The sequence below is a fragment of the Amphiprion ocellaris genome, chromosome 3 (assembly GCF_022539595.1).
Source record: "Amphiprion ocellaris isolate individual 3 ecotype Okinawa chromosome 3, ASM2253959v1, whole genome shotgun sequence".
NCBI lineage: Eukaryota > Metazoa > Chordata > Actinopteri > Pomacentridae > Amphiprion > Amphiprion ocellaris.
The window spans coordinates 24,707,888-24,734,087 of record NC_072768.1 but is presented as its reverse complement, the minus strand read 5'-3'; the positions used below and the strand labels follow the sequence as shown (position 1 = coordinate 24,734,087).

At 39.2% G+C, this 26,200-nt stretch overlaps 1 protein-coding gene across 1 annotated transcript in view; it reads left to right on the top strand.

Annotated features, from left to right (window-relative positions):
- asz1 (ankyrin repeat, SAM and basic leucine zipper domain containing 1) overlaps positions 1-23,884 on the top strand; it is a 33,208-nt gene extending 9,324 nt beyond the window's left edge. The window contains exons 5-13 of the mRNA XM_023276610.2: positions 7,967-8,078; positions 8,245-8,379; positions 8,686-8,801; positions 10,133-10,205; positions 10,739-10,795; positions 11,547-11,653; positions 16,798-16,903; positions 17,158-17,271; positions 22,902-23,884. Coding sequence (XP_023132378.1) covers positions 7,967-8,078; positions 8,245-8,379; positions 8,686-8,801; positions 10,133-10,205; positions 10,739-10,795; positions 11,547-11,653; positions 16,798-16,903; positions 17,158-17,271; positions 22,902-23,075 — 994 coding nt within the window. The 3' untranslated portion in view covers positions 23,076-23,884. The remainder of the gene's footprint in view (positions 1-7,966; positions 8,079-8,244; positions 8,380-8,685; positions 8,802-10,132; positions 10,206-10,738; positions 10,796-11,546; positions 11,654-16,797; positions 16,904-17,157; positions 17,272-22,901) is intronic.
- The last annotated feature ends 2,316 nt before the right edge of the window (positions 23,885-26,200 follow it).

Sequence of the window (26,200 nt, the reverse complement as noted above, 5' to 3'; positions counted from 1 at the left end):
TTTCTCAGAAGACAACAAGATACTATGGTCCGTTTCACCTTAAGCCAAAACAGATTTTTTTACTTACTGGTGAACATGCTGTCTATAGTGACTCCATCATCAGATTAATTGTTGTTAAAAATATCTCACAAAATATTTTTAGATTACTCCCCGAGTGACACACATTTCTTTCTGTTTGTGTGGATTAAAACATCCATCAGATTCTAAGCATATTTTATGTGGACTGGAAGAGACACAGATGTCACAAAACATTGCATGGACACTTCCAAAATATTGGTTGTGTGAATTCCCCTCAATACATTGAAGCAGCAAGTGTTGGAACCTACCAAATATTGTCTAAAATGTCTTTAATATTCTGATGCAGAGAACAATATAAATTAAAACAAATGACTGGTGGCATTTGGGATCTGTCAGCCATTGCAATGATTGGATATAAAATCTGGTTTCCTGCCTCAGTGAAGAACTTGAAAAATTTCATGTTGTGGAAAAGAATGAAGACAGGTCATTCTTGAGGCATTTTTTACCGTTACCATCTGTGGAATTTTGCTGCGTCAAAGTGTGGATGCAGCCCCCAGTGGTTTGTTGTTTAGCTTTCCCTCCTCTGCCACTCTGTCACTGCCAGCATGTCATTACATGCACGACACACACCACCTAAAACCCCTTGATGTCACTCATGGATATGCTGTAGCATTAGGAAATTGATTGGTTCCTACCCAGACAAAATATTTAAACCAAGATAACAAGGGACAGAAGGATGCAGATGAGAGGCCAACAGTCCCCACCATCCAGAGGAAAAGAAGAATATGAGGTTCATGTGGGTGCAGAGGGTAAACCCCCTCCTCCTTCTCATCTGCTCTTACGTCTGAATATCAAACCAATGATTAACACCAGCTGCTCGTCCCTCTGTCTTAGTGTAAGCAAGCATTCTCTGTCATCTCTCAAAGTCCTGCAGGAGCACGATGTGGGGTCCATTGCCTCCATATGTTCCCTGTTTTTTCACCTTCACTGTACTGGTCTATGCTGAGCAAGGTTTCATTAAAGGTGAAACTTGCTTCTCCAAGCTGAACATAGGTGAATGTGTATAAAACTAGACAGGTCTTTCAGAGATGTCTGAATAGCTGTTGCTGTTACAACTGTTTAGACCTCTTCCTTTTTTCACATTTTGCATTATAGATATGATTTAAAATGGATAAAATTAGATTTTTTTTGTCCGTCACCATCATGTGTGAGCAAGTGAAAACTTGTTTTCCTTTGTTAAAAAAAAAAAAAAAATTGTAAATGAAAATTAGAAATAAGTATTTAAATGCTTAATTCAGTACTTTATAAAAACTCCTTTGGCCTCAGATAAAGCTTTTATTGTTTTTAGGCACACATGGATTTGACAGTTTATGGCAACCTTCATGGCAGACCTTCTCAAGCTTTATCACATTGGATGGGAAGCGTCTCTAAATTGTCTTCAGGTCTCTCCACTGATGTTCTGTGAGATTTAAGTTTGGGCATGAATTTGGCCTCTTGAAGGCTGCCAGACCCTTGTCCTGAAGCCACTACAGCTTTCTTTAAGCTATAAGTTTCAGGTCATTGTTGAAAGGTGAGCCATCACCCCAGCCTCACTGCTTCCTGAAGCAGGTTTTCTTCAAGGACTTCTTCGTGTTTGCGTGCATTAATTGTCCCTTCAGTTGTAACCATGGTTCCTCTGCCTGCCACTGTGAAGCATTCTCATAACATGATGCTGCCATCACCACGCTTTACTGTATGGATGGTGTTGGCACGTGATGAACAGTGTCTGTCAGCGTAGTTAGTGTGTTCAGGTTCCATCTCATCATACCATCTCTTTCCTCCTACCCCAATGTGTCCTTCAAGTTCCATTTAGCAAACTCCAAGCAGGCTTTTATGTCTTTTTTAGTCAAGAGTGGCTTCTGCCTAAATTCTGTACTATAAAGTCCAAAGTGATGGAGTGCTATGATGGTCATACTTCCTGTGGGTTTCATTCAAAGATGGATGTCTGGAGCTCTGTTGGAGGTTTTTGGTCAGTCCCTGCCAAAAGCCCAAAAGCTGGTGGGATCAATCTATGAGGAGTTGTAGTGATTCCACACTTCTGCCATTTCACAGGTACTGAGACCATGGTGCTTTTGGGAACATTTCAATTATAAGTGGTTTTAAATAGGTGCAACAAATAGTCATATATAACAAATAATCCTATAGTAGATTGCAATAAATGACCTCATTAGTTATCAGTGAAAGTAACAGCCAATTAGTTAGTCATGCTATCTCGTGTTTTTTGGCTGTCTTGAAATATATGTAGGCTGGAGTGACGCATTCAAGCACCAAAAAGATTTTCAAGACTCGACTTGGATTTCCCCTAAAACACTTGTGGTAGAAACAGAAGAGTACAATAATTTTTAGCAACTTTAAGGCTGAAACATGCATTTCCAGGCATGGAACTCGTTAGAGACATTTACATGGTAGTTTATTTTGTGCTTTGTACAACATTTATACATATTCTTTGTTTCAAAACTGCTTTTTGACAGGAATTGGAGCCTAATTACTAGGTAGCAGTCCTGTAAGATATAATTCATTGGGTAATGAAAGATGTGGAGAAGGTACTGCTCAACGAGACAAAAATTAGATTAGTTAGGGCTTGCATAAAATCAGATAACATACTATTTATGCATGATTTGTCCATGATAATTCACTAATTTTGTCAGTAAAGATATAATCTTTTCAAGCCTTTATGTAAATGTGGTCATTTTAGAACTTTAAAATTGCTGTTGTTTTTAGAGTGTGTTGGCCAAGGCACAGTGAATCAGAGATTTCTGATAGTCATTGTTCTTGATGTCCTGATAGGAGGAACAATGTTTACACTGAGCTGTCTGCATATCGATCAGGTGACTGTTTGGGAACTGACTGAAACTGAGAGTCTGAAGGATGCACACACATAAAACACACAGAAACAGTACATGTGTGACCTTGGTGCCTGTCTCACAGCAAAACCACCCTCGGAAAATACTCTAGCACAGGACATGAAAGCAAAAATATAATGGCCACCACCTATGTCGTTCTCCTGAGTCAAAGAGGAAGTGACTGATTTGTGGGCACGGCATGTGAATAAAGATATTGTCATACACGTCATAGCTATTGTTGCATTTGTTTGAGTTTACATAGAACATTAACTTTCACTTACTTGGAATTTACTAAAGGAAGATGCAGCTGTGTTTACTGTTTAACCAGTTGACGTAGCACATCTGATTCATACCTGTTTGATAAACATCACTTTTCTATAGGCTCACCTTCAGTTGAATATGATTTATTGGTAGAAATCTCAGCACTCGTACTGCCAACATATAGTGTTACATGACATACCGATACCAGAAAAGTACTGTGATATCTTGCTGATAAAAATTGTAGTAATTCCCGTTTTTTAGTACCGGTTCTTTAACTGGTCAGCAGTCTTGCTAAGAGCAGCATTTCTGTTCAATGTCGTCAATGTGTAACAGAAGGGCAGTGAGTGTTTGCAGCTCTACTTGTTTGCAGGTAAAGTGGCAACTGCCTTTCCTCTGTGACAGTGCTCAGTGCCCCAAAATATGACTGCAAATCCTAGCGCAGATGCCGACTGTCTACAGCTTATGTATAAGGCGGACACTTAAAGTGAAACATGGAATTATTTCACTTAATTAAGCGACAGGGAGGGAAACTCCACATAAAGCCACAAAGCCCCTCTGCAAAACATGTTTTAAAGTTTCACAGACCAAGGAGCATGAACATGTCAGACTTCGTGAAGCATCTTGCCGATAGACCTGCCAACTTGTACGAAGAATTCAAAAAGCAAGAGATGAGTGAATATAAAAATCGAACGAATCATTCAACAAACAAAAATGCTTTTCATCATCAGAGTTTGACGATCTAATTGCGTAAAAGCAATGATGATTGTTAAACTCAGCTCTATCTGCTTAGCTGACTGACGAAGGTGGAAAGCATCTTTGTGTGCATATGCAGCAGACCGCAGACCTGGCAAAAATGTGTGTTTAATCTATTACACAAAAGAAGTGCTATCTGATTGGAAATAGAGCTGAAATGATTCCTCGAGTAATTCGATTACTAAAATTCCTTGAGGCAAAATTCTCTGAATTGAGGCCTCGTTTAATCCACTACATACTAGGCACCAGGTCACTAACTGGTCGACTGCGGTGGGAGTCCAGACCCAGATTTCATCATATACGGACCCGGACCTGTATTTAATAAATTTTAAGGGAATTTTAAATTTCATAGGACAATTCTATTTTAACCGGTGTAGCTTTTATAATGTTTACGGCGTTTGTCAGATCAGAGATTGAACTACGAAGCCAGTTTAACCTAGTCAGGCTATCTCAAAAACTAAAATCTCACTCAGAGTTAACGGGTATGAAGGTGGTTTTCAACTTTTTGTTAAACACAAATTTTCTGCTTCAAACTCGCCCACACCAACAGGGTCGTGTTTTCTGCACAAAATGAACCGATCGCGTGCAACTGCTTCAGTCGTCAGGTTGTTTTAATGGAGAACAGTGAGGAATATAAAAATGTATGACAGTAAAAAGCTGCGACAGGAAATTATGTAATTATTATTGTAATTATGTAAGACAGGAATTCTGGTAGAAAACTTACATGTGTGTAATTTATTTATTTTACCGATCAATGCAGCTGAATCTTTCTAACAAACAGCTGCATAATAAAACTACCAGACTTCATATATTCAAACATGATAATGTATTGAAGTGCACGTAGGTCTGACACTGTCTCACAATGAAGGAAATCACTTTCATTTGTGGCCAAATCAAAGTAAAACTAATGTTTCTGGCTGAATGTTCTCTGCAAAGAATACTAATAAACTGATCAGTTTTCTTATTTGTGTTCTATCAGCTGCAGTACCAGCAGTTTTAACGGACCAAATATAAAAACATATTTTTGTGATTTCAGTTCCTATGATTAGCAGACATTATCCTCTTTTAACTGAAAAAAGCAAGTAGTATCTCTACCTTTTAATAGTAGGTAACAAAATGTACAAAATCACTCTTAATTTTCTGCTTTGGGTTTTTTTTGTACTATAGACTGAAATGGTTACTGTTTTTGGACAAATTGAGTTGTACTTTTTTTTACAGTTGCATAACCAGAGTCGACATTGTCTATCTCATAATTTAAGAGTTACAGAAGTTTTCTTTAAGTGTTTTAAGAAATACTGGCACAAGCAAACCTTTTACTTAAGGCCATTTAGTGTTAGTCCAAGTATTAGACCTGACAATCAATGTATGTATGATTCACATCCTGTGCTTTGTTGGGCTACTTATGTGTGGATATTTCCTCTTGCTGTTTCTTTCACTGTAGCAGACACACACACACACACACACACACACACACACACACACACACACACACACACACACACACACACACACACCTGAAAGAGCATGAAGCGAAGTGATTAATTACCTCCAAACTTTCCCACCCTTTGGATTGATGTATTTTTCTCACGCACTGTGTTTGAGCCAGAGGTGATAAGATACAGTTGTTATTTATGTAAAGCCCTTGTACAGGTGGAAGCAAACACATGGAGCCAGTAGAGAAACGACTATAAGCAAGAAAGGTTAAAGTTGTTAAAACCAGGTCTTCAGTTTGCCCATTGTTTGTTTTTGAGGGGCATGAAAAAAGTGTCCATTTATGTGCAATCATTTCACACCCTCTGCCTGTAAATACTGCAGTAGAATATATGTCCTACAAGTACCTTAAATGTTTATCTGAAGAGTTGATACATGGTTCTGTATGGGTCTAGTTTTCTCCTCTGCAGAGGACAGTGGACACTAGATTTGGACAGCATAGTTGAAAAATTAGTCACAATAAAAAATTTTAGTTTGCTTGTAATGATCATTTCTAAATTGCCTACTTTGAATAACAGCCAGGAGAAAAAAAGCTTTATTACTCTGCCCTTCCGTCTGTTGATCTGTCTTTCCGTCTGTGTCCAGCATTACTGACAACAAAAACGGATTTGGATGAAATTTGCAGGGAAGGTCAGAAATAACACAAGGACCACCTGATTAGATTTTGGCAGTGATATGGTTTATAGTCTGGATCCACGGATTTGTTAAAAATTTCTGTATCATTGCGAGATAGCGGCATGGCATAACTATAACTATGACAATCACGATTGCGATCCTATTAAAAATTGACCGCTGCGGACTTATTCTGACTTATCTGTCGGAAATGATACAACGACCAAGCAGCCTTGGTGGAGTACTGCGCTCTTTGAGTGCTTTTCTTGTTTGGAATTTAACAACCTTATTTTGAATGTAATTACTTTAGCCAATTTAGAAAGGTACACAGGTAATAAATGTAACACTAACACAACAATGAATAACCTGCTGATAAATTTACACAAATACATTATAATATGATAAGGATAAAGGAATGATCTTTCCTCCATACAGATTAAATAAAAAAGACCAGGGCTAAGCTGGTTTACTGCGCTGAGGTTGAAGTTCTTAGTCGCTGGCCTGGACCAGGTGTCTTGTGACATCTTGGACTCAGATCCAACGAACAGTGGTGACGAGAGACCCAGGCGGCCACAGACTAGCCTGGGGGGAGTGACAGAGTGAAAGGGCTCCACGGTTAAGGAATATGGAATGATTGTTTGCCCTACCTCAACTGTCAAAGTGTCAACGTTTTTGTGCATCACCAACAGAAATCAGTATTATTGAGGACCAAAACATATTCTGTTTAAGTGTAATGTATTAACTTGGTATGATTTTCATATTAAGAAAAGTACAGAAATGTAAATGTTACTGCACCATTACTTGGTGTTAGAATATGAGAAGATCCAGGTACATACAGATGTATGGTTAGCCAGAGAAGGAGCTTGTTCATGCAACTGCACTCATGAGTTTGCGTTATCGGCTTTCATGGTTGTGTGCATCGAATGTATTTAAGTGAAGTTACTAACAATTTTCTCATTTCTTTTAATGAAGTGTCTATTGCAGCAGCCATTTTATCGTCCAGCCCTAATGGACACCCAGAGCTGAGGCACAAAAACATGACAAGATCTATTTTTAATAAACTTTTCAAATCAATTCTACCGCATATTCAACCTCTCTGCCAGTGATCCATGTGTTCAGTGTGTTCTGTGGCACATTGTAAATACATCAGCCCCTGATAACTATACCAGTAAGAGATTGTAACTATAAATTGCCTATATCATCATATTGCCCATTTTGTCAGTTGTCCAAAAATCATTTGACATTTATATGACATGAGACAAAAAAAAGCTGCAATTCCCAACATCTGAGAAGTTCGGACCGGTTAATCCTTGTCATTCTGCTTTAAAATTATATTTTAAATCAGTTGGTATTAAGCTGTAATTATCATCATTAGTTCTCTTGATCAACCATTTGAGCGATCAATTAATCCTGTCAGCTATATAAACTCTTGCAACCCTGTTTACATCATGTCAAGCATGGTGGCATTAATATTCTCCAAAGACACATTGTCAACTCTTTAACTATGCTGTGAGTGCTGTAGGTTTGGACCAGAGTGAAAACCTGCCTGTGCTAAAGTTGTAATTCACTGTATTGTGGCCAGTCACAGTTTAAATGCTTAATGTCCTGACTAATAGTGGCATAGTGGCAACCATAATGCCAAGATATAATGTGGTGTCTGCTTCCCCCTGCTGGTTTCTCTACTCATTACTTGTCTATGTTCCTGACCTAATCTTTATTTGATCACTTCCCCCCACTGTTGTCATCTCATCATTAATCCTTTTGTTACTCTGTTTTTCTCCTTTCGTTTTGGCACCATTTCTGTATTCTTTCAACTTCTCATTCATTTACCCTTTTCACTCAGATCCTCATCTGTCCTTTGGTCAGTATTTTCTCCTCTTTTTAATTATTTTCTGAACGTTTTCCTTTTTCTCTGGTAACCTTATCTCTTCTCTGCTTCTTTTTCTCAGGTCTCAAATGACTTGCTTGACACTGGCAGCCAGGAATGGCTACAGTAAGGTCATCAACATACTGGTGTCCCATAGAGCAAATATCAACGCCCAGGATGGCCAGGGATACACAGTGTGTCAATTTTTTTTTGTCAAAAGAGATTCCTAAAGTGGGGATGTGCAGGTCGCATTGTAGCTCAGAAGGCACAATGCAGCATTCCTGTAATGTAATATAGAATCATTTTTGTCTATGTAACAGTTATACCAAACAAAAGGACTGATGGCAAATATTTTTTCAGGCTTTGTCTGTAGCTGTGCAGTATGGCAGAAAGGAGGCAGTGCTAAAACTCCTTCAGCTGGGAGCAGACAAAAACATAAAGACAAAAGCTGGCAAGAGGCCTGCCGACCTGGCTGAGATGTTCAAACACACACAGGTACCTAAAGTGCTTCTTGAATGCGTGTAATTGCCTCTATCAGTAGTTTACTGTTTTGATATTTTCAAGAAAAGGTTTGTTAAATAATCTTTAGAAATGCAACATAAAGACTCATCTTGTCGGTGTTAAGTTCATATAGCATTCAAAAGAAGTGAACATCAAGGTTGTGTTTCCTGAATCTCAGTCTTTTGAGACTTACATTGCATGTGCTTGTGTTGTGCTTTGCTTTACTAGCAAAAGTATTTCCTATAAATCTTTAAAATGCTGCCAGATCACATAGAGTATTCTTGCTTGGTCTGTCCACAGATAGCCAGGATTCTGGCCTCTTCATCCCACATGTCTACTGTTGGGACCTTCTGTTCCAAGGAGACCCTCTCTAAGTTCTTCAAGACTAACTCTGAATTGCCACGTTCCAACGAAAGGTAAGGAAACCTGAAATTTGCATTCACTGTCTTCAGGGCTATTTGACACAGTTACATTTGAATTGGCTTCCCTCTTTATCTTTGGCTGGAGAAACAGACATGTATTTCACTGTTTTGACAGGCTGGCTTGCTCACAATAGATCATAAGAAAATTATACAAATGTCTAATGTTTAAAATGACCGTATTTTGTAAAGCATGGATAGTAATTCCCACATCTTCTCCTTATTATAGTGTTCTTTCTACTACCTTGATTGCTTCATCTTTGTGTTCTTCAGCTGGGATTCTTTTATCTAGTGTAAGACTAAATAACTACTTAATACTTTGTCACTGCGAAGCTGGGGTTGTACTGGGCTGCTCTCAAGTGTGAATTTGTGTAAATCAAGAGTAAAGCAACTAAGGACAGTGTGTACTCAGAACTGTACAAAGACATTGTACAAAAATCACACTTATGGTCAGTAGTTTAGTGAAGATTATTTTCAGGGTAAATTGTTACACATCACTGTATTTATACAATTTTGCTTTACACACATCTTCTCTTTCATTGTCAAAGTAATATTCAAGTCTTCCCTGCAGCCTGTTTACTTATTGCCCCCTGTTGGATTTTCAGTGAACTAGTGTCTGTGTTGCAGGTGTTGTTGAACCACTGTCCAGCTAGACATAAACAATAATAAACCTCTTGCGTGAGTGTTTAGTTCATTCAGGCACTGCTGGGCAATTATCATCAGCCAAAAACATTGTATTTGACCATGTCTGGCACTAGGAATTACTGCCTGTAAACAGTTTGGCAATCTTTCTCTCATGGCAGCTGCAAAGATGTTAAACTCCCACATTTCATATATTACACGCTTCACATATTTTAAACATTGTGAGAAGACAGGCTTCATTGTAGAGCCCATCATGCCAACAGTCAAACTGGAACTGTGAGTACACTGCAGTTACTCTGATACATCTACACTCAATGACACTTTCCTTGAACCAAAATGATCCCCAAAAGCAAAAAAAATATATATGCCTTTACTTTTGCCTTATCCTTTCTACAACATGGTCAAAAGTTCAGTTCAGGAACAACTGAGTTGGAAGAGCTGGAGTTCATTGCTCAAAGAAACTTAGGTAGAGAAGGTTTTTGCTTCTGTGAGACCTTAAACCAAGCACTTACAATCTCCCTTTTCAGTATTCTGCTGTTCAGCCTTCAGACAAATTTGCATTCTTACAAACATGCAGTACTCAGTAATCAGACATTTTTAGTGAATGCCCTAACTGGTCCATACTGTGCTTGTGTTAATACTTTAGATTAGGTCAGTAGTTAATCAAAAAAATTCTCTGCCTTCAGTCTAAGCAAGCTTGCTGACCTGGAGCTTCTCCTTCATGGCCTCGATCTTGGCTACCTTGTGGACATCATGACTGTAAGTACTCCACTGCACACTGCAATGGGATTTTTTTTTTCCCAGAAAAATGTTTTTCCTTTTTTTAATGTGACAGATTTCAGTTCTCTTATTATACTGATGCCAATATAGTGAGCAGGAATACCATGCTAGCACACACAGTACTTTACTGTATTAGAGTAATGGTGAAATACAGTGATCCCAAATGTGGGATCATGCACAGCTGCATTATCAACGGAATAACATTTACATGCTTGGGAAAGTGTCACGAGATGTGTGGTTTACATATTTTTCATAGTGCTTCATAAAGGATCTAGTGTGCTGGATTGGCTTGGACCAAATTAAAGTGAGGGTCAGCTCAAGTTTTAGGTCCTATCTGATGTACAAGGACTTGGTTTGACAGGTGCAGGTAGCTTGTTGTTATTGTATGGAAAGGCCTTATGCAGGCACATCTGGTTCAGGTCATGGAGTCAGGAGCCGCTGTAGAAGTTTTGATTTGGTGAATGCTGAGCCATGTTTTCTGTTTCTGACTTTTCACTCACACATATGCACAGGAAAATGACATCAGCTGGAACTACCTGTTGACCATGGAGAAGGAGGACCTTGAGAAGGTAGATGATGACTGTAACATCTGGGTGTCTGTCAGCTTGGTAGCTCACTGCCAGGCTTGGGGCTGACCCGGAAAGAGACAGGAGTAGCTGCTGATGCCGCAGTTTGAGGAGAGATGAAGCTGAGATTAAGAAGACTATCTTTTTAAATATATTTATATATTCATATGGAATTTTAATCTGCCATAAGAGGTAAATACATGAAACATTATTGCTTCATTTTCCTGACCCACATAGGTTATTATTACAAACACATGTTGCATTTGTAATAAATAATAGAACAAAATTTTAAAAGAAAAAAATTCTACAGTTTTTTTTTTTTTTGTTTTTTTTTTTGACAGTCCCTCTTGGATCCTCATCGGGTCTGAGTCCATATGAAGTCCATATGAAAATCTTTTGTGAAGTGGAGTATGTGTGCGGGCAAGCTCTTCTTATTTCTGTGAGGCAGTTTTTAGATAGTCCTGCACTTACATGATGTGTACATAACTACTTTCTCCCTCTTCTAAAACCAGAGTTTTCAGACATAAGAGTTATATCCTTCATGGTGAATTACAGGCAACCATAGAGGAAAAACATGGATAGGGATTTTAACCATGAACTCAGTAAATGCATGATACAGATTAAGATAATTCCTTCAGCAAATAATTGAAGAATGTATTTGTCATATAATCATACATTAGATTTTTATGAGAACACAACAAAGGCAGACTTTTTATTTAAAAAAATAATATATTTTTTCTTTGGCTTTTGTAAGATTGGTATCACAGATCCAGTGGACCAGCAGAAGTTGTTGAGTTCTGTGCAGCAGATGCACCTGGACGAAATGGACACATTCACTCTGCTGGAAGCTGCAGAGAGTGGGTAGGTTCCCACATCTTAATGTCCTGGAGGCTTGTGGAAGTCAAAATATGTGTCCTCCACAGAACATCAAGATCCAAAAACCTTGAGAAGGGTTACACAGGAGAACTGTGTAAACTCTGATTTATTTGAGCATAACTTTATTTTTCAGGAAGGCAGTACGAAAAGATTAGAATGACAAATAGTCTGATCAGATGTTTAATTCTCTTGACATTACACTTTCTATCTACAGTACAGTCCAAACATAAAAATCATTCTAGATTGTAGTTTCAAAAAACTTGTCAAAAGGTGTTTGAGAATGCCTACAGTATTTGAAAATCCTCAGTCTTCTAGGAATGTCTGATAAGCTGTATTCCACAAACATTCTGCACAAAGCCAGAAACAAAGTTGATGGTAGTAGCAAAAATTTAAACACTTGTCAGCCACACACCTTAAACCCTCCCCCACATCCAGCCCGCCTCCATCTCCTTGTAATGCTCCATCTGTCCTCCTCCACTGGAAGTCGTCCATCAACCCTATGAGCATCTCACTGTCCTGGCTCTGTATCTCCTTCCCCCCATCTCCGTAGCCTAGCCCTCAGCCAGGCCTTAATGGTTTAAGCGGAGCTGTAATGATTTGTAAGGTGAGAGGTGATGGGTGGTTGCAATGAGCAAAGGAGAGCCAGCGGCAGGGGCCAAACAGAGCCATCGCACCACACCCCATCACCTCATGAATCCTCTCCCGAACTGGGCCCGTTAGCTTCATCCGGCTTCCCCTGCCGGATGAGAGACCATCCAATAGAGAGTGGAAGGTTGATGACTGGGATGGAAGTCTTGGAAGCTACTTTAGGAATGTTACTTCACACAGTATAAAATGGAAATTTTAAAGAAATAAGTCTCCTGTTTCTCTTGACCAGTCCAGTACATGTGGAAAAAATATGATCTGTAATTTTTTTTGCCCATCTTTCTATTTATAGTTTAAACATTACTTTGCAGCTGTTTAAGATATTTTACCTGCTGGCAGAGCACCTGATGGGTGGCTCTGTACTATTGGAGTCTGTTCAGGCTCAGCCCAATGGACTAGCATGTGAATGCTGCATTTCTCCTGAATCCTAGAGCAGGTTGGGGACTTATTTTTATGGTGGGCCATGTTCAAAGCCTGCTTCCATAGGTAGCTGTGTGGAAGATTATTTGCAGTTCCTATTAATACAAAATCTCAAGATCATGCTGGTGAAGCTAGAACTGAAGAAAATTTCACTTCAAGCTTGGTTATTCAAGGGCAGTTTTGAATCGATAGACAGGTTATGGGATGCTCCATAGCCCAGCTGACAGGCCAGTTAGATTCTGACCTGGATGCTGTTTGGCTGTCTTGTCTCTGTTGGTGGGCAACCTTTTATATGCAGAGAAGACTATAACTTGACTGTCAAATGGTGGTGGGAGATCCAGCCCGCTGAGGTTTCATCATCATTACTAAAGGTTCTATATGGTGAAAATCCATTTTTATTGTGTTGTGGTTGTTATAAACTTGGTTGTGTGAAGTCAAAGCTGGTAAGATATGAAGACCTGCCACTCCTAAAGTCCCCACACAACCCTTGATATTCTTGTAGCTTTACAACAGAAAATTTGACCTAATGTTATGCACCAACACGAACCAATAGTCATCTAGCTCAAACTTTTATAGTTTTCCATCCTTACTGCCCGCTATTTCCAGGTGACCCATTCATAAAGATCAGCTGCCTCACAGCCCACCAGGTTTATTTATCAATCGATCAATCAATTAAAGTTTATTTATAGAGCACTTTACAACAACATAACAGAAGACCAAAGTGCTTTCCAAACAGCATAATAAAGCACAGCAATACAATGTTGGGTTAGTATAAAACCATAAAACCTATAAAAACACAAAACTATGAAAACCATAAAAAAAACATAAAACAGTCCTAGGACTCGAAAGCACATCTAAATAGATGGGTTTTCAGTCTGGACTTAAAAAGCGGCAGGTCAGTGATAACGTGGATCTCGAGTGGGAGTGCTTTCCAGAGTTTTGGGGTGGCAACAGCAAAGCGCTGATCACCCCACTGCTTATACCGGGATCTGGGCACGTCCAGCACCATCTGCGTCGATGACCGGAGGGCTCTGCTGGGGTGGTGGATGGTTAAAAGCTCAGATATATATATAAGGGAGCAAGGCCATGAAGGGCTTTAAAAAAAAACGTTAAAATTTTAAACTCGATATGATGATGAACCGGGAGCCAATGGAGGGTGAGAGGATGGGGGTGATGTGAGTGTGTCTGAATGTGTGGGTTAACAGACGGGCAGCTGCATTTTGAACCAGTTGTAGTCGACGAAGTGACGATCGTGTGATACCAAAATAGAGTGCATTACAATAGTCGATGCGAGAACTGATAAAAGTGTGAACGGCCTTCTCCAGGTTGTGTTTGGAAAGGAAGGGCTTGACTTTGGTGAGAAGACAGCGCTGGAAAAAGCTAGCCTTGACAACGGAAGCAACTTGCCTGTCAAATCTCAACTTGCTATCAACAATGACTCCAAGGTTTTTTACTGTAGTACTGACGGGGAAACTCAGCGATGAACTGGGCAATATGTTGAGGTGCAAATCAGAGGGAGGATACATTCAGTTTTACTTTCGTTCAAATGAAGAAAGTTCTGGGCCAGCAAACGTTTAATATCTGATAGGCATAGACATTTTCCGAGTTTTTTTCCATTTGTCATTCTCATCCCTGGAGAGACATTCAGAGAGGGTGGAAACTTAATAAGCATTTTGAAACCAGTCAACTAGGATAAAGTGGGTTGCTGTGTTGTCATATCACCTGCTGTGCTGCAGTGCAGCATGAACTCAGTCTGTGTTTACATATGTATGCTTCTGTCATCCTCTCCGTGCTCTCATGTACTGCATTTTAATACAGCTAAATGCCCGCAAAAGCTTTTTTTATTCACATGTATTTCAGTCTCAAATATCAGAAAACAGAATAAGTATGAACCCACTTGGAGAGAAAGTTGGAAAGTCCTGTTCTAACACATATTCACAACTGTGTCAGCCACCCATTTAGAAAAAGACTAAAACCAGGGGTTTACACAGTCATGGTAAAATGAAGCATCTTTGTAGTATTTTGACCTTCAAAACTGAAAGACACTTCCTGCGGACACGTGAGACTTTAAATTTTTTTTTTTTTTTTAAAGCACCACAATATGGAACCTTTAAATTATTTATGTTTTTAGTTGGTTAAGTATTGCCTTGTCACAGATGCTCTGATTTTTAACAACATCCAACCAGACTGCTTGTCTTAGTAGTTTAATTGACATCATTGTATACTGACTTTGAGCATGTAATTTGTTTATGTTCTTGCATGTATATCCTACTTGGCACCTGCCTTGGAAACTCTCTTTGAGCCACCTGGCAGAGCTGGAGGTTTTGGTGATACCCTGCTTTGCTCATTGCCACTCTGACCCAGTCCTAGATAATGGGTATAAAATAAATGGACTCATAGGCCTCAATGATACACAAAATAGTCATTTTTTGAATCTTCAAGTGTAAATGTAACTTAGTTTATGCAAACTACTATAGTGGATAGCTAAGGGAAAGAGATAGATGCTTGACCAAGGACTGGAAACTGAGCACACAGTACCACTTCCAGTGGAATTTGGACAAGTGATGTGTGACAGAACTATTGCTGATCTGAATCTGCCAAAGAAATGTGTCTGTCTGTCTGTCTGTCTGTCTGTCTGTCTGTCTGTCTGTCTGTCTGTCTGTCTGTCTGTCTGTCTGTCTGTCTGTCTGTCTGTCTGTCTGTATGTCTGTGTGTATGTATGTATGTATGTATGTATGTATGTATGTATGTCAAGTTTGTCCTCAGTTGCTGCCATTGAGCAAGGCATTAAAAACAGGTATGCCCAATTGTCTTGGATGACTAACAATGAGTGGCATACATGCATCCTCTATCAACATTCAAACAGAACATCTACTATGTCTTCAACGAGCTTCCCAGTGAAGCCCGTCATCACTCTCTCTAGATAAACTAACAGCAGGAAGAAGGGAGGTGTGGGTGCAGCACAGGCTGACTGACAGTGTTTACTCGCCACTCTGACAGAGTGTGAGGAGGGCCGGGACGGCTGGCTGCCCAGTCCCCTCACAGAGGGAAATGTACCATTAAGATAAGAGCTATCAATATCCCACAGGACCAGAGGATGGGAAGAGAGGGACGGAAAGGCTGATGAATATAAATAACTAATCATTTGAGGTGGATGTTTTCAGGGAGGGATGACAGCATGGGTTAGCATGATGAGGAGGTGGGGAGAAGACTTGGCCACCTGCTCAGTTTTCTGTAGAGTTTGATGAGGTGGTGTCCAGGAAAATGTATGGAGAATGTTAACACGAAGTTTGGTCCAAACTATCAATCTGTCTGTGCTGTCATTGCTGAGCATCTTCAGCAGACCTTGCCTTGTTTTTTGGGGGTGTTTTTTGTGGACATGTCTTTAGGGTTCAGTTTTCAAGAAGGAAACTTCCTGACCTCAGTTTAAAGCTCATACAACATTATTCATATGCCCAAAAATGCCGTGTGACTTGTAAGACAAGCTGTCTCTTTTGCAGTTATGATTGTAACCACAATAAAGATCTGTAATCACTGAAATACATTTGTATTTGCAGAAAATTTGTGTTGCAACTAATGACATCTATATTAGTTAATCTGTGGATTCTCTCTCATTTAGCATCAAATAATCAACCAGTTGTTTAGAATAAGATGTAAAAAATGCCTATCAAAAATTTTGTCCTTAGCGTGACATTTTTTAAGTATTTGTTTTGTCCAAACCATCATTAAGTCCAAAGACACTTAAACCTAAAATTCAGCAAAGCGTGATCACTTAGAAGCAGGAGCCCGATTTTTTTTTTTAAGTAATTTAATTTTAAAGTAATTTAAACCTTAAATTAATAACTGATAAACAAATGGCTGATTAATTGTCTATCGATGAGCAAACAGAATATGTAGTAATTACTAATGTTTGACATGCATCTGTAAAGTGTACAACGTGAATTGAGAAGTATACTTAATGAATATATATATATATATATATATATATATATATATATATATATATATATATATTTAAAAAATATATTTCATTGGTTTTCTATGTTTTGGTATTTTCTCTGCAGGAGTGAGGAGCTGCAAAACTTCATCATAAGTGTGAGACAGCAGTGCTGCTACCTGACGGAAATGATTCAAGACGCCATCAGCCGTTTGCCCCGTCAGCCCTCTCAGGTACACGTCGTCTATAGTAGTGCACGTGATTAGGGGCTAGTGCATTGTTACCACATTGTTGCTGATGGTAAAACATGTAAGTTTGAATTCCATATTTTTAGATATAGATTCTTTTTTTCTTTGAGAAAACCTGAGACTGCTCACTGGGCGCTCTCTACGGACCCTTCCTGTCAACTGACTTGCTTTGTCTATTTGCTGCCATTGAGCTTCATTTGTAAACACAACTTTCTCTGCCTCTCTGGTGTTCCAAATAGTTGGTCTTCTCACTGGACCCAAAGAAGGAGGCCCAGGCTATCTGCAACCAGCTAGTGCTCCAGACTAAAGACCTGCAGAAAGAAATCATCTGCCTTCGCAATCTGCTAAGCCAGGTCAACGCACACTCAGACACACTTTGCAGAGCTCACGTTTCTGCAATATTTCTTCATACTTCGTCATACTTTCTTTGCCTTTTAGATTCAGTAGGGGGCTTTTACACAACCGATCACACTCAATGCCTCAGTCTTTACTGCAGCCCTCTAATGCAGAGAGACATGATTTGTGACTTTCATAAAAATGTTTGTGACAAATGCACTGTATCTACTAAGGTATAGTATTTTACGGCTGATCAATAATGTTATTTATCAATAACGACAGCAAAACCAAATGCAAAACAAGAAAAGCACTCCGAGGGCGCAGTACTGTGCCAAGGCTGCTCAGTTGTGCGGCATGGCTCAGTGGCCGTCTTGTAACTGGAGGGTTGCCGGTTCGATCCTCGCCTGGAGAGCTCATGTCGAGGTGTGAGCAAGACACCGAACCCTTAACTGTGGTTAGCGCCTTGCATGGCAGCTTCTGCCATCAGTGTGTGAATGGGTGAATGTGATGTATAATGTGAAGCGCTTTGGGTATCATTTCCGGTATAGTAAAGCGCTATATAAATACAGACCATTTATCATTTCCGACGATAAGTCCCCATAAGTCAGCAGCAGTGGATTTGTATTCGGATGGCAATCATGTGATCGTCAGCATTCAGCTGACGTAGTGTTTACTGGTTGTCATAGTTACAGTGATGCCGTGCCGCTGACTGGCAATGGTACAGAAATCTTTAACAGATCGGTGGATACGGACCATAAGCCACATCACTGCCAAAATCTAATCACTTGGTCCTTGTGTCATTTATGACCTTCCCTGAAAATGCCATCCAAATCCGTTTGTCTGTTTTTGAGTAATGTTGTGCACAGAAAGACAGATTAACAGACGAAAGGACAAACGTACGGCGATCATCACCTAACTCTGCCGCGTTCCTTGGCAGAATAATTAAACACTATATACAGTGGAAGCAAACTGTTAATAGCTAAGAATGCAAAAACGCTATTTTGAAATAGGAAAAAAATTTATATAAATAAAAGCTTCAAAGCTAATAAACATTTTTTTGATGTTGATACTGATATATATGTGATAAGATTGTATCATCTGTTAGTATTTTTCCTGCTCTTAATATCAGTGAGCACATTCACAGTTCATGCAAATCAAGTTAGATTCCTTTCATATACTGTTGACTGTTACTCCTAAGAGTTTTCCTCTTACTACGAGGGATTAAAAGGACTATGAACAAAACATAGTGTCTGCGTATGTGTGTTAGATGAATTCTGGCGAGCTCCAACAGGTACATGCAGGAGTGCTTACATGTATGCACCTGATTCGTGTGTGTGTGTGCGCGTGTATGTGCATGTGTGTTTGCATTTGTATTCCAAGAGGAGAGAGTCATTCCTGACAGGGCAAAATCCTCACAGCCCATAAGTCAGCACCGCTGTGACATCGACCTGTCAGCACACAGACGATGAGGTGGAGGGATGAGGGGGCTGATGGGAAGGCGAGGGAGGGGCAGAGAGAAACGAGGGGAGGACTCAGGTTGGTGGGGTGAGGGAGTTTAAGAGGGTAGAAAAGGGCTGATGGGTAGAGGTGGGGCTATGTTGTGAGGAAAGGAGGTAGAATATTAGTAGATAGAGGCGCTTGTTTTTCAATAGCAATCATGAGGAGGTCCAGTAGTGTCAGACAAGGAATCTGACATCCAACGGAGTCCATTTGGACCCACTGGCTTCCACCCGCTGGAGGAGGTGCTTTTCACACATGGTCTTACAAATATGCACACAAAAACTAACCTGTCTATGAAAAACTTGTCTTGTATATGATGCTGTCACTGTATCTGCTGAACCTCTCAATATACAAGTTGTGACGCACATTTTTGGTACTACTCTGAAAATAAACCACATTATTTTTCTTGGAAAAAAAAAAACACTGAAACCTGAACCAGTAATGAGAATCATGCTTGTCACTGCCATCTAGTGTTAATATTGGATCTACTACTAAAAAAGATGGAACCAAATCGGAAAGCAGCAGTGAGACAGTTACTTCCATCCATCCATTATCTATACACTGCTTAATCCTCATTAGGGTTGTAGGGGGGCTGGAGTCTGTCCTAGCTGATTTAGAGTGAAGGCAAGGGACACCCTGAGCAGGTCACCAGTCTATCACAGGGCTACATATAGAAACAAACAGACAGTTAATTGACTTTAAAGAAACTTTATCAGTAACCAACAGAAAATTCAATGTTCGTCAACATCTCACTGCAAAGTTTATTGTATTATTTGATTTAATTACATCATAAGAATGAATATTTAAATTTATTGCCAAAAGAAAGATGTAGTTGGAAACTCACAAAGATGGAAGGAAAGTGCGACTGGAACCAAATTTAGTTTAAAGCTCAAAGATCCTTGGTTTCATTCCTGGCTTGAAGTCTTTTTGCATGGAGTTTGCATGTTCTCTCTGTGAATGCGTGGGTTTTCACCGGGTTCTCCGGCTTCCTCCACAAGTCCAAAAATATGCAAAGGTTAATTGGTGATTCTAAATTGTCCATAGGTATGAATGTGAGTGTGCTTGGTTGTCTGTCTGTCCAGGGTGTACCCTGCCTATATGTATAAATATAACAACACTACATCAGTATACTTTGTGTTATATAAAAAGGCTCCAAGTGATGGACCAATCTGCTCTGCACCCATGTATGGTTCAGTCTCGGCACTCTCATCATGCTTGTTTTCAGTGGCAGCAGGTGACAGTTTTTATCAAACAAGCTGGCAAACCCAGCAGCAACAGTAAACAGACAAGAATTGTGACTAGTTGTGTGCATTTAGCAGCTTAAGAGGTACATATATAACTATGTGATGTAGACTTAAATGTTGAGTGGTGTCCATGTTTTTGTAGCTTGTTGTGATTTTTATTTTATTTCTTACCCAACAAAGGCCAAAAAATGTCAGGTAATTTCACTTTACCAACTCCACTAAATAACACAGAACTTTTCCTGTGGGATTTTTTAGAACTAGAAGTCCTATGGAGTTTTTTTTCATGACATGCACATGTATGAGGGACTCATGCAGGAAGATGACACAATTCACATTCCTTTCAATAGTGTCACTTTGCCACACTGATCAGCAAATGATGGAATGGAAGAATAATTTATGTTGTACAAAAATCTGCTTTGTAAATGTTTTATAAGGAAGTAAATGCATTCAAGAGTCTTATTAGACCACAAGGATACACATACAATGATTTGACGAGTTTTATTCACAACTCCACTGTGCACCGTCACTGCTGCAATATGACTTGGCTGATATCGTTTGGAAACCCCTGAGCTATTGTACCTCCCACAATGTGAAACAACAATCTCCAGTTGCACAAAATTACAGCGTGCAGTGAGGTACTTGTTGTGTCAACGGTAGAGATGTTATTGTCATTTAGTGGGTTAAGACACACCTAAATGTTACTGGTCTTGTCTGGGCAGTTTACATCAAAGCATGACATTATTGATCTTGCATGTTGTCAGAGAGGCTGGACTCCACATATTTTTAAATTAATAATCTCCTTCAGCAAGTCCACACTCACATTTAATACAATTAATTTGTTATAATTAGATGAGTATAAAATATTTTTCCTTATAATTATATTTTGAGCAGTTTATGTCTTAATTGCAGAATAGACATACGAGCGTTTTCGCACAGACCACTTGAACTGAAACCAAGTCATGACCAAGAATGATATTTACTAAGACAAGACCAAGACTTGGAGGGGTTGAGACCAAGTCCAGACTGAGGCAGGGTGAGACTGAGTCAAGACCAGGACCAGACCAGTGCAACTCCTCCACTACATGACACACAATGCAAACCATTGCCACTATTATACAACTGGAAGTGGTGCCCAGTATATAAAAATAGTTACCGTAATCAAGCTTTCCTAACATCTCTTATACTAAGCTTGCGTACCTTATGTTAACAAAAAGTTTGACGTGGTCCCAGCCGTCTCAGTAAGCATTGCATTACAGAATTTACATGAAACGGTGTTTTCTTTTGGCCACTTTTTCAGATGAGTCGTCGTGATTTAGGAAGCAAAACCTTATTACAGTAGATTTTCTCCTCTTAGACAGCTACAGCCTCCTGTTCTGTCTTCTGTATTCACTTTCTTGGAGCGTATGTGAAGTGGGGCAGCTGTATGCATTCAGTTGTGGTGTCGTTCAATCACAACAATGATATTAACAAATACATCAGACAGTGCACAAGCATTTAGTAATAGTCCCACAGTTGTGGTCTTGACTGATTTGGAAATATAATCCTGATTCTTCTTTGTCTGGCACTGGGACAAGACCAAATAAAAATAAAAAATGCAGTTGATTCTAAGATATGACTGACACCTTTTAAAAGGCTGATCTTAAATACTACAACAACCCTAAGACATAAAGGACCTGAAGAGAAAGAGGGACTAGCAGAGACATGCAAAGTCCTCTGCCTTACTCAGAATTGGTGAATTTGCAATTCTCAGAAATATCATGCAGAGACACAGAAGTAGTATATTTACCTCTGTTGGGGGCAACTACGACTGCAGGTAACACACTGCTATTGTTAATGTACACAACTGTTCAAAAGTTTGGGATCACTTAGAAATGTCCTTATTTTTGAAAAAAAAGCATTTTTTTCAATGAAGATGTCATTAAGTTAATCAGAAATACAGTCTAGACATCGTTTAAGTGGTAAATGACTATTCTAGCTGGAAACGGCTGATTTTTAATGGAATATCTACATAGGGGTACAGAGGAACATTTCCAGCAACCATCACTCCTGTGTTCTAATGCTACATTGTGTTAGCTAATGGTGTTGAAAGGCTAATTAATGATTAGAAAACCCTTGTGCAATTATGTTAGAACATGAATGAAAGTGTGAGTTTTCACGGAAAACATGAAATTGTCTGGGTGAACCCAAACTTGAGCAGTAGTGTATGCATCTAAGAATTATTTAGGGATATTTAGGGGAAAAAACTGAGATGGAAATAGTGAGAAAAACACCAATATGTCTTTTCATTTGACATCAATGCTACATTTAGCCCTGTGGGAATGACACCTTCCCGGCACTGACCAGAAACATTTCCTTCTTAATGATGTCAGAATTCAGGAAGTTATAAGAAATCCGGGTTCAAACCACAAGTTCTCATATTTACTGGAAGAAAACTGAATTCCAGCTTGTATCTTCCAACTTTTTCACATGACCGGCATTCAGTGTGACACTGTGTCACCCTGGGACTTGAGAGTTTGGGAACAGCATAATTCCTCCGTGACTTGACCGTGACCAGAGATCCGACTCTGCACGGGGCTGACAAATCCTGGAGGATTTGGCACAGGAAGTTTTGGTGACTCAAGTTTGCAAGTCATGCTGTGGTGGTGTGATGGGACCAGACATGCCCTCAGCCTCGAAATGAGTTGGTTTCCGTTAGATTTCCACTCACCAGTGACTGATCAGATATCTCTCACCCAGTCAAGCTTTAACTGGTCTGAAACTATCGGACCAAAGCAAGTGTCATAATCCAGACTGGATTAGGTTAAAATGACCTGTGACCCTTCTACTTCCTCATCACTTTTACTCTTTGTTGTGGTCATTAATTATGTTTCTCATGTGAATCTTGATTTGTGCTCCTCCCTCAGATGGATGAAGCCGGTGATTGCAGTCAGCTTCCTCAACCTGTTTCCCACGACAACTGGAGGATGTGGTCCTGGACCAGAGTTGCCCTGAGCACGCTCGGTGTCGCCTTCCTGCTGCTCCTCTACAAAGCTGCCCCGGCCAAGGTTTACCTACAGATGTGCAGGAATGTATTCTAATAACCTTACAGTTGTGTCCATCAGTTAGTGAGCTTTAGAGTTAATTAGCGAATTAATCATACTATTATTGTGTTAAGTCACTGTAGCTAATAAGTTGGTTTATGAAAGGGTTTCTGTTTTACAAGTGGTTGACAAGACAGTTTTACTTTTTATGCAGTGTTTTGTTTCCCAGTTTGCTTGGACTTGTCATCAAGTTAAGTTCTTAATTATTTTTAAGTTATTTTACATTTAAAGAGTAAAGTGATAATTAAAGTTTCTTTTAATAAGCATTTTCTTTTCTCTTTTTTTCTTTTAGTTTACAAAATATAACATCTAGATAATGAAGCAGTTTTAAAGGACAGATTAAAACTTCCAGGCATTAAAGTTATGGACAGGTGAGAAAAAAAAAATGCTTTTTTACTTTCTTTCCTATAGTGAGATGAGAAGATTGATGTCAGCCTCTTGTTTATGTGCTGAATATAAGGAGGGAGTCATCTAGCTTTTGCAGAAAGACTAGAGGCAAGCAACAACAGCTCCAACCAACACCTCTGAAGCTCAACAAAAATTTTAGGAGGAGTTCCATGGAAATAGTTACGGTGCTGCAGTGAAGCTGACAGATGACAAGCAAACATTACATTTCAGTGGAGGTACATGTTTCACAATTGGCATACACTGTGCCAGTTGGTGAGCTTCAGTAGGTGCATTTTTATGCCTCTGCAACCGAGGCCAGAGGCATTATGTTTTAGGTTGTCTGTTTTTTTTATCAGTTCCTCCATTATATGATAAGGGTCATTCCAGAATTGGAGGACATTTTGGCTTCAAAGTTTTTGAAAAATAAACTTTCTCTTTTACAATGTTCTGCATCAATAATAGGTAATAAACTATCAAAGGCTTGAATGGCTCAGCTTACACATCAGTGGTGCCATTTTATTCCACGTTTTATTTGTTGTTTGCTAAACCTACTCTAATCAGAGTAACAGGGTTGTTAATCCATGCTAGTGTTAGCTTTTTCTCAGGAGTAGAAGCTAGATATTTAGCTAGATTTTACTGCTGACCAAGAGGACAAACTTACTGATTGAAAAAAGGAAAGAAAAAAATAAGAATATGTCTTATCTTGATAATATGCATAACAGGGTTGCATGAGGTAGAGAGAGACATTCAATCAAGGCTGACATTGTTATGAAAATACGAAAAATAGAAGAGAAGACTTAGCTTTGCTCTACTCATTCTTTTGGAAAACTGTTTGATGATGTTAATTCCAGCATATCGTGATTCGCTGTTTTCTTCTATCTGCTAAAAAGGTTATGCTAACAGGGTTGGATGCATGATGTGGGGAACACGTTCCATGCATAATTATTATTTAAAATATGTTGATTAAAAATTTTTTTCCCACAATTACAAGAGACATCAATGAAAAAAATAATATCAAAAAAAGGAGATTTAAACTTCATTTTAACTATTTTATTTGAGGTTCAATTTGGTCATCAAGGGGCTGGGGCAAGAGAAAAATGGCATTTTAGGGGAAACTCCAGACTTATTTGGTGTTTTTTCAAAAATATTTTCAAACATTTTTTTCTTCTAGTTTTTTTTTTTTTTTTTTTTTTTTAAAGATTTCGTCTCAGGACAAGTAAATCTACGCAACAATTGCACGTTTTAGTATTTTGTACATAGATTATTTGACATTCGATGGGTGGGATGTAAACTGTCCTCTAATACTAGAATGATCCATATAGATGTAAAGTGCAACTTGATTGGTTGGTGGAGGAGTAACTAACTGAACTATGGACTATGGCCTGGGCTGCTGTTTTCTCCTGCTTGATGTCATTATGCTAAGCTAAGCTCCTGAATCTTGCTGCAAACTTTTCCAGTCATGATACCAATCTTTTCATCTTATTCAGTGAAAGAAACTGTGTATTTGCAAAAAATGTTGACCTGCAATGGTATTTTACATGATATTAATTTTAAAGGTCAATTTGCCAATTACCCACCAGCCAAGATGTTTGAATTGAGTTCAAATCATGTTCAAATAATCAAAAATAGAAACTCAAAACACCGTTGTGTGAACTTAAGCTCAGACATTGACTTCACTTTGCTGGGAAATTAGAGTCAGTCTCTTCAGGCCATGGTCTGATTTACATTGGTGACATTACATTATCAGAGATTACCTTCTCTCTCACAATACATGTAGTGAAACACGGTGACCTTAATGCGATTTGGTAAGGCAGAGAACATATTACTCCAATTAAACTGGATTCCTATTATAGACGTATTACAACTACTGCTGCTGCAAAAACAAAGTCGTGTTCAATGGAGTGAGGAGAGCAGGCAGAGAGCTCTAAATCTCCTTGTTGTTTTATGGTTTCTTCCACGGGGATCATGAGAAAAATCCAATTTGCCCATTAATCTCATCTGGTCAGGGTCTCCGGACCTCCAGATACACCCAGAGCAGATCAAAGATGGAGAAAATGCCGTGTGACAGTGGTACAGATTTCCCCGAGAGACTTCAAAAAGACTGCAATAGATAATCCAATTGAAATGGACACATCACCTTTAGGTGCTGCTTTGGGAGAACCGGTGCATAATTTTTTCTTTTCTGCTCCTTTTTTTCTGAACTATCATTCCTGAGTTATTCGTTCGACTGATTGATGGTTTGTATAGGACTGTAAAATAACAATACGTCATGCTTTGAGAATCAGAAATATTTTGCACATGTGCGTCATTTGGGTATAGCAACAGGATCTCACCTTTCCCCAAAGACTTACCGGATGTATTAAAATGCTCACAAATTATATTTGGGCAGATGTGATGTGGATGCTGTCTAATTATACATCATATTAGTAAGTAAAATGTCCCGTCTGTGCCTTCAGTGACCAATATGGAGCCTTCGAAGTGGAAATATTCGAAAACCAATCTTTTGCGTAAAACGTAGATCCTGTGCACGCAAGCTCACTGTATTGTACTTTTGGACACAAAAGTAACTATCGGGAGTTCGTTCATCACAATAACACCGAACCATCTCTACTGTTTCCTCGCTTTTGCGCCCAGACTTCAGATCTTAGCGGGTTTGCGGGTTTTTCTGGTGACTGGCATTGGCCGTAGGATGAATCCTCCCACAGCCGGCTCCTGCTCTGAGCGCGTCGGTGCAG